The sequence below is a fragment of the Danio rerio genome, chromosome 17, assembly GCF_049306965.1.
Source record: "Danio rerio strain Tuebingen ecotype United States chromosome 17, GRCz12tu, whole genome shotgun sequence".
Classification (NCBI taxonomy): Eukaryota; Metazoa; Chordata; class Actinopteri; order Cypriniformes; family Danionidae; genus Danio; species Danio rerio.
The window spans coordinates 28,945,481-28,955,283 of record NC_133192.1 but is presented as its reverse complement, the minus strand read 5'-3'; the positions used below and the strand labels follow the sequence as shown (position 1 = coordinate 28,955,283).

Below are 9,803 nucleotides of genomic sequence, written 5' to 3'. Positions count from 1 at the left end.
AGAGGCTGTATGAATGTTTACCAGTACCTACTGGGTTAGAGCTGGAATGACATCCACTGTGTAAATCATATGCTGAATAATTGGCAGTGCATTCCGCCGTGGCAACTTTTCTGTTCATGAAGAGGGACTTAAAATGTAGGATGACTAAAAAAGTTAATTTGCGACATAAAATAAATAAAAATAATAAAATATATTAAGGATGTAAATACAAAAATAAAAAATAAAATGACCAGAGATAAGTCAATTCATGCATTTCTGCAGTTTTGTGTCATGCATTTTTAAGCTTTCAGAATCAATTTCCTTACTAAAAAAGACTTTCGCTTTCAGTGAAACTGTCGTTTGGTTTTTCTTTTGCTTTATCTAAGTAGATCTGTATAGTGTACATACCGTAGAATGAAGCTTGAGCAGTTAGTACGTGCTAGAAAATGTTTAAGAGCTTTAGGAGGAGCCCTACCTTTTTTTGTTCTTTTTTATTAATTGCTTTTATGAAACATGCTAGTTAAGATTAGGAAAATGTGAATAAGATAATTAGGAAAAACAGAAAAGTATTGATATGAGAATAAGGCTCATTCCTTCATAATTTTAATTCACAAATTATTGTATCATCATCAGCAATGCAGTGGTGCAGTAGGTAGTGCTGTCGCCTCACAGCAAGAAGGCCGGTGGTTCGAGCCTTGGCTGGGTCAGTTAGCAATTCTGCATGGAGTTTGCATGTTGACCCTGTGTTCGTGTGTTCACTGCGGGTGCTCTGGTTTCCCCCACAAGTCCAAAGACATGCGCTATATGTGTATTGGGTAAGCTAAAATTGTCCGTAGTGTAGGTGAGTGAATAAGGGTGTATGGGTGTTTCCCAGTGATGTGTTGCAGCTTAAAGGGCATCCCCTGCGTAAAACATGTGCTGGATAAGTTGGCAGTTCATTCTGCTGTGGCGACCCCAGATTAATAAAGGAAATAAACTGAAAAAGTAAATGAATGAATGAAAGTATCATCATCATTATTATTATGTTTGCATTGAATAGGGAGATGCACTTAATCTCATCGCATATGTATATTATGTACATTGCATATGTGTACAGTGACAATAAAAGGCATTCTATTCTATATGCATTTGAGTGTGGGGTAGAAAAGTGGCTTAGTGATTAGCACTGTCACCTCACAGCAAGAAGGTTTAAAACTAAACTAAATAATTTGTGGGTGAATGTCAGAGTGAATATATTGGTGTTTTCCAGCACTGGGGGTTTATGAAGTCTGCTCTCAGTGTAGGTTGTGGCTGGATGACAATAGGTTCTTATGAGGTTCAGTTTAGGGTGTAGGTGTAATAGACATTAATAAAACACAACAGGTTACTGTGAGGTTGGGTTTAAGGTTGTGGTAGGTGTAGACAATCATAAAACACAATAGATGTTAGATGGACCACAGACACAATACAATAGACTCTGCGTCATGTACAAGACATTGAATAAATTAAAAACTCTAGATTCGTACAGCACATTTGAAGCAGGCTCCGACCTCCATTTACTCTATAACCTTCTTGCTAGAAGAGCATCTGCTGCATAAAGCATGCCACAGTAATTGTCGGTTAATTCCGCTGTGGCAACCCCTGATAATCAGGGAATAAGCTCAAGGTGATTGAGTGACCTTTAAGTGTATATGTAGTTATGTTTTTTCTTTCTTTTTTCCTCCGTCCTTTCTTTTCATGCTTGTTTACACCTACAGAGCTCTGCAAATGCTTGGATGCAGTAGAAAGTGCAATGTAATTTTCTGTAAGTAAGTGATGAAGGCAATATGGACAAATCAGGAAAAGCACACTTAAAATCATATCTATTTTTTTACAGACAAAATCAAAGTTAATGCCATTAAAGAAAGTAAATAATAATAATGTGATTTCTCAAAATGTATTAATGATAGATTTCTAACTATAAAATATGAATCGGCTCTCTGAAAATGTGACTGTAGTATTTTAAATCTGCACAAACTACAGAAAAGAGAATCACAGAATATGATAAATGTGACTATTAATGACGAATTATGTGGCTGCACAAAAAAAAAAAAACATAATAACTCTGGGTTAAATAAATAATAAATCTTATTACAATGTCTGTTTAAGCCGAGTTTATTTGAGTATTAAAAACAGCATCTGTTTCTTAACACCAACCGGACCAGAGAGACTTCCTTTGAAAAGAAACCTCCAACTGAAACACTCCATTGGGACCTAAAGCTCCTCTAAACTGTAGTAATGTTTTACTTTCATTAAATGTATTTTCATGGTTTGTTCAGTCACTGACAGATGGGAAGGAATAGAAGTCCCTGTGACCGTCTCTCTTGAGAAAGTAAAAGCTTATGTATTTGTCCCAGTTATCTCAAGTTTCAAGCAGAAGCTTCCAACAAATCTCCAGACATCATTGAGTCTTCCATGATTTTTCTTTTTCTCAGCATATAATTCCTGGCTATTTTAAAGACTTGCATTTTGCCACAGCCATAGCACCCTGCAGCCCAAGACCAGTTACTCACTGAAGCTAAGCAGGGATAATTCTGGTCAGTACCTGGATAGGAGACCACATGGGAAACCCGATAGCTGTTGGAAGTGGTCTTAGTGAAGCCAGCAAGGGTCACTTAACCTGCAGTCCTAACCGCTATATAAATACACATTACATTGTTATCCCATTAGTATTTCAGTGTATTTGAAAGGATACTTATACTTAGCATTGCGCTGATTCTGAATTATGAAAACAAAAAGTAAAACCACAGGAATTACTGTAAAATATACTCCACACAAATGTATTACTTTTTAGACATTTTTATTTCCTATTTTAAATTAACAGTGTTTTCCTAGACAGGGGCATTAAAAATGATAACAGCTAATGTCAGTTCATCAGAACATTTAAAATGTTAATTCAAATATGAATTAAAATGAGTTATGATTGAGGTATTATGGTAAAATCATTCAAATGGTCTACATTTCACTTTTCTTTTCTCTTCTTTGCTCCAGATCCATGTCTCTCTTTCCTGCTGAAAATAATCATTTTTATTTTATTTTGTATATTTTACTAACTGCAGAGTAAACTATTAAAATATGCTATGTAATATTATTATATGTTAAGCATTTATAAATATTTATTTAACTTGTTCAGTTCCGTCAATTAATGAAATCATGAAATTTGTTGAGCTCACCTTTTAGACCAGAGGGTAACTGGCTGCAGTGGCAATGCCACACTGGTTGCTCTTGTTTCTCGACATCAAGATATAGCCCTTAACACCCCAATCCAGGCCCCAGCTAAATTCACAACAGTTTAACTGTTAGTTGACATGTTTTTGATTCCTCCAATCTTTCATTTAAAACATTAATGTATTGTCTTTTTATTTTACCTGTTCTTGACAATCCAATAGTCATCACCATTGCTACTTCCATAACCAACAGCCAGAACACCGTGATCTAATTCAGAGCTGCTGCAGTCAGGCTCATCATAGACACCTGTAAATATTCATATTAATCATCAACTTGTCAGTTAATTAGTTTGAATAAAAGTAATATAATATATAACTAAATATAATATATATAATTAAAATTTTATTTACTTCTAAATGTGTGGAAACACCCTTAGCCCTTGTGAACATCTATTGTTAGCCCTTGTAGTATTTCTCTCAGAAAGACTGGTTACCTGATGAATAGAGCTGAAAGCTGCTGTGTCCAGCATCTATGGCAACAGATATGGGGCCGATAGTGGCTACAGCCTCCTGCAGTGCACTTTCATCTCCACTGGCGATATCAACATACCCTGTGCATGAGGCACCTACAGTGCTTGGGTTGAAACGGCACTCACCATCCTGTGTGGAGAAAAATTCAAATGACTCAGATTGATTTAAGAAGCTCAGAGTATAGTTTGTTTCCATTTATATATTGGCATACTGTTTTTCAAAGCTGTCTTTATTTGATAGCACACAGATGAACAGTATGGAAGGCCATCGGGGTCAAAAGTCAAAACACACACACACACAGTTTAACAATTAAAACACATTAACATGAGACTTATTGGTTCATGATGGATATTTTAATAGTGTACGGGAATGTAGGCATACAAACATCAGAAGACATTTATTTAATAACTTCTGTATTAATTTATCAAAACCATATGGACTATGCTGTGTGGAAAATAAGGATTAGCGAAAATTACAAAAAAAATTTTTAAATAGGTATGCTTTTTTTTTTACACACACAAGGCATACTGCTTTTAAAAGTATTTTCAATTTTATAGCATACATATGAATGTGAGCACTTAACACAGGCACAACGATTTATGTTTGTGAAGATGCTTTTGGCCTCAATGACCTTCCATATACAGTATGCCATACATGACAAGCTGCACATTAAACACACTGTCCCTCTACCCTAAAATCTACTTTAATACTAAAGTCATTCTCCCAAACATTATTAGGGCTCACCTGGGCTTCATAGGGGTAGGAGTCCTCTGTATCCAGACCTTTATTGGCTTCGATGTACTGGAAGGCCTGATCCATAAGTCCTCCATCACAGCCATAGTTCCCATAAGAACCAGAGCAGTCCACCAGCTGCTGCTCACTTAAAGACACCAGTTTCCCTGTCTTCCTGAATGTCTGACCCTCCAGGGAACCAGTCTGAATAAAGGAAAATGAAGGACATTAAATGCTGAACTATATGTGCTGCATATACATTTGGCATCTAAGATCTGTTTGTAAAGAGAATTGTAGGTCTTACTGCACTGAAGGCCCAGCATGATCCACACTGTTTCTGATCTTTAATATCAGTCACATAGCCCTTGTCCCTCCAGTCCACTGTATCAGGCACCACAGCAGCCTTTCTCAGCCTGAAGAATGTAGATCCACCACGGGCCTTAGTGTTATTCATGGAGCCCAGACATCCACGAAACACCAGTTGTCTGTATTCCTCATTACTCTGAGAGAGGACATAGGGATGAATTATGATGAAATCTGAAGTTTTATAATGAATGTAATTATTAGATAATTTTAAACAAAACATATTATAGACTAACTCTGACGTTGATTATTTATATATTTATTATAATAAAAAATACACTACATGTTCCTACTAATAATGATAATCGATGTCACTAAAAAGACCTGTGTTTTGAGTTTGTTTTAATTTCCTACCATGTCAGCAAAGTATGTCATGCCAAGTCGGTAGGATTTCAAACCCTGATCTGCCATCATGTTGTGGACCAAAACCAGTTTGCGATTGGTCAGCCAGGTCAGCTGACGGTGTGACTCTTCCTCTGCAGATCTGTAGCTCTTTCCTAAAGCATAAGAGAACATTTTATGATGCATTATGATTTAACCAGTATTTACTTATATTCTCTGCAAAAGGTTTTGTTTGTTAAAATAGTTTTAACTGGCATTTATAAGAAAAAAATGAACAGCATAGTTCATCCAAAAATGAAAATCATTCATGATTTTCTCATCCTCCACTTCTGGTTTTAAACCTGTTTTAGTTTTTGCGATTTGTTTATGAATGACATTTGTTCGACACTCGACCTGAGGCACATTTATACATACTTTAAACAACCTGTTTGACTAGCGATATACCCGTAACCTCGGAAAGTCAATTCTTGTGCAAGTTTAGGAAACACTAGAATATAAACTTAACTAAAACTAAACTCAAAGAAATGAAAAGGACCACTGTGAAAAAGATGCAGTCAGCAAATTCAGACAAATCGGCATATTATCATCTCAAAAACAATGCAAGTATCAGATGTTTTGTTTCCAGTTAAGACTTAGTGAAACTTGTCCGTGCAGCAGTGTGTAACGGACTCCTCACTGACCAGTAAATGACTATACTGTAAAAAAAAAAATCTGTTAATTAGAATCTGTTATTTTTGTGATTTAAAGATTTTCTTTTCAGTTGTTTATTTAGGAATTGCATTATAGGACCTTGATCTCTGCTCTGTCGAATTTTGATGTTGAAAATTCAACATCAGTTTAACATCAGAGTTGCTTTTATTGACATATTAATAGTTTAAAACAATATCTGTAAAATATTATATATAAAACAATATATCGTAAAAGAATTTTGAAAGAATTTGTAATCCGAAAAAGTGGCAGTTTATTTATAGATTTTTGAACTGTAACAACAACCCAGACAATTTATTACTTCAAACTATTAAAATATCTAAAAGTGGGGACTTTTTCAAACTTTTTTACATTAAGTTCTTAAGTTTTTGGAGGAAAGAACAAGATGTTGTTACAGTGCAGGCATCTGACCAGAACAATGAAAGACAATCAAAGCACATCACACCAGTCCTCAGGTCTTTACACTGGCTTCTAATTAAAGTAGATTTTAAATGATTTTTAATTGTTTATAAATCAGTAAATGGCCTAGGACCTTAAAGCATTGCAGTTATGCCCACAGAGTATAAACATAACAGATCAATCTTATCAGTATGATTGAGTGAATAAAAAATTCCAAGAGCTCAGTCAAAGCATGCTGAACCTGCTTTCAGCTACTATGCCAACCGCAGCCTCCAGAAATGATCAGATGCTGATCTGATCACGCTATTCATACATCTCTCTTTTTAAACCTTTTAACCATTTCTTAATTACTTATTTTATTATTCCTTTAAAAAAAAAAATTATTTTAAGTACTTTGAATTAGACCTGCCATTGTCTATGAAACGTGTTATATAAAAAGCCCAAACTTGCCTTGCCTATTTTGAATTAGTTATTGCAGTCACTAAGGAGAACCTGCAATTTGCTACAGCTAAGAAAAAAAAGCTAGACTTACCAAACTTCAGTTTCCAGGCGTGAAACTCCATGTCCTCCAGAGAAAGACTGGCAGCACTGGCAACAGCCAGAAAAGCAGCAGCAACGACCAGAACCCTCATCCTGCACAGAGAAAAGAAATCAGACAAATGTGAGGTCGCATAGAGGTGCGTAAGATAAAACAGACTCAAGTGTCTGATGTCATCATTTCAGGTTTTCTGTCACGCACCCACACATTTGTCCTCAGTACAGTAACAGTATTTTTAGTTCCATAGGAGGCCTGAAATCTGGTTCAACCTGAGTTTGAATACTTACTTGTTGTGGTGCAAGATCTATAGATTTCCTTGTCACCTGTGTGTCAGCATTTGTCTGAATGAACATCCGGGTTTATATAGGAGTCTTTGGTGTCGGTGGTCAGGTGCCTCTCATAAAATCATAAACAGAAAAGCATTGCTGAGTGCAAAGATGAAAAAGGGAAATTGCGTAAGAGCAATATTGCGTGTGGTGTATATGGGTGTAATGCCGGGGAACACATTGAAGGGAAGTTTCCTGTAAATATCAGCCAGGTTCTTTTTTTAATCGTTGTGGTATAAAAGTTATGTTTAATTACATTGTTCCTTTATAAAAAAAAATGCATTAGTCATACCACTGAAAACACCTATGTCATACTTTTTTCTGTTGAGCTTGCATTTTTTACAAGGTTTCCAGGAACAACTTGCATGTGACTTTCCTTCAGAACTGGCATAGAAACACATCAAGAGTGACACACATCATAACCTGAAACCACGCCCACCAGGAGAAAAACAAGCCGACCATCTCTATTGACTTTGCATGGCAGGGAGCTGCCTCTGACTTTTAACAACAATAAAAACTGAACATTGTCTAAAAAATTGCTTTGTGACAAGATGTACAGTAAACAAGTTGAAAAATCAACAATTTAAAAAATTTCATTCTTTTGTTCATTCATTCATTTTCTTTTCGGCTTAGTCCCTTTATTAATCGTGGGTCACCACAGCGGAACTGCTTATCCAGCATATGTTTTACGCAGCAGATGCCCTTCCAGCTGCAACCTGTCACTGGGAAACACTCATACACTCTCATTAACACATGCACTATGGACAATTAAGCCTACCCAATTCATCTATATGGCATGTCTTTGGACTTATAGGGGAAACCATAGCATGCGGAGGTCACCATTCCTTTTGTTTTGCAGATTTATGCAACAAAGGCTCATTCTGAAAACGAAGCCCTATATAAATTTCTGGTATATAACTGGTAGATCGCAAACTATTTAGCCAGAGCTATGTGCATTTCATCTTTAAAACAAACCAGGGAGTATGATGCCGTTCCTTTTCTTGCTGACCGCTTACCTCCGTATGGACGGCTTTTCTGCTGTTGCCAGTTTGTCCGGGAGCTCAATATGTACGTCAGCGGACTTCAGATGCAGAGCAGAGTTGACTGTGACAACGGGTTTCGAGTCTGGTGCAGAATGGTTCCAGAAAGCATGTAAGACCAAAACAACAAAATAAAATAAACAAGTAAAACACAGGGTGAGAATGAGATAAAAATCAGGGAGCTTTTATTTTTCTGAATTGCTTTTTAAAAGTCAGTCGGTGCTTTTTAAAACACTATTGGTTGGATTTAGGGAAGAGGGAGGGTGGGGGTATCAGTCGGTTAGTCAGTCAGTCTGTTGACAGCAGTCTCTGGTGGATTTACATGAGAACAGCAGGCGTGAATGGCACTCGCAAGAGAATTTTGAGATCTAAAAAAGCGTATACAGCATCCTCTCTCCAGAAATATATAAGGGGTACGTAATCAGAATGAGCCTGGGTTGGACTTATGAGTGGTCGACTCTGATTGGCTTGTAAGATTTTAATGGACAGCACCTTGTCATAGACATAGAAACTAGTGTGCATGTTAGAAAACTAGCTGTTAAATTGTGTGGAGAAATGCTTCATATTTTGTGTGAGTATTATTAATTGACATAAATAATATATAAGTATTGGTGAGATAAATCGAGAACAAATTGTGGCATGCTCTACAGGGTAAAAAAAAAAAAGTTTATTGATTAGTGTTGTAGCACAATTATCTTGGGCTCTGGCGGAAGTAGATGCTTATAGTGTTCAGTGCCTCTCTTGAAAACTCATCCGAGCAAAGCCCAAATATTATTTAGGCTACATATTGAATAAAATATCTTTATTTATGCCACCAAAACAGCACTGAGTATGTTTAATGTAACATGCAATCAAATTCTGTTTTAGACATATCATGTGGTATCTGGTTTGAGGTTAGCATCTCGAGCTAAAGCACAAAATAATAATGGAAAGTTTCAACTCTGTTATTGTCAACTCTGTTAGTGGTTTAAAAAGATTAACAATAATACCCAAATTGTTTCTTAGCACATAAAAACATTTAGTATGTGTGTGTCTGTGTGTTTGCGTACATTGTTTAGTGTCAGCAGACGTATGGTCTATTTAGTTAGCATGTTGGTAGATGTAGGTAAGTTGAGACTGGATTTGTGCCCTCATGGCATTTGAGGTCTGGTTGAGGACATGAGCTGACTTACAACAAACGTTGCATGACACTGCAAGAATTTTGGATGTAGCCTATAGATGTAGTATATAAATATATACAGTAAATGAGTGATGTTTTGCATCTCCAAGATAAACCTTTTATTATTTTTCATAACACAAACTGAATGAAAAGGTTTTGAATTATTGACACAAATTACATCTGGTTATCTCTAAAAAATGTTTGTATGTGTATTTTGGGTGATTCATTGTTTTGAAATATTAACTTAGACTCGCACTACACCTGCATGTACTTTTGACTATCTCTGCCTTTTGACTCATCCAACTTTATTGTTCATTAAATAGTTAAGTGTAAATGTCCTATTTAGTGTGTGTGTGTGCGTGTGTGCGTGTGTGTGTGTGTGTGTGTGTGTGTGTGTGTGTGTGTGTGTGTGTGTGTGTGTGTGTGTGTGCGTGCGTGTGCATGCGTGTCTGCATGTGCGTGCGTGCGTGTGTGTTTACGCTAGGTTAAATAAAAATTAGC

General features: G+C 36.3%; 1 protein-coding gene across 2 annotated transcripts; it reads right to left on the bottom strand.

Annotated features, from left to right (window-relative positions):
- Positions 1-2,780: 2,780 nt before the first annotated feature.
- On the bottom strand, positions 2,781-7,261 carry ctsl.1 (cathepsin L.1). 2 transcript variants are annotated; one of them, XM_005158777.4, is made up of 9 exons: positions 7,065-7,261; positions 6,772-6,872; positions 5,145-5,287; positions 4,732-4,929; positions 4,440-4,631; positions 3,659-3,824; positions 3,366-3,471; positions 3,171-3,273; positions 2,781-3,005 (listed from the first exon to the last, which is right to left on the bottom strand). In XM_005158777.4, the coding sequence occupies exons 2-8, from the start codon at positions 6,869-6,871 to the stop codon at positions 3,174-3,176; spliced, it is 1,005 nt and encodes a 334-aa protein (XP_005158834.2). In that variant the 5' UTR covers position 6,872; positions 7,065-7,261; the 3' UTR covers positions 2,781-3,005; positions 3,171-3,173.
- Positions 7,262-9,803: the final 2,542 nt, after the last annotated feature.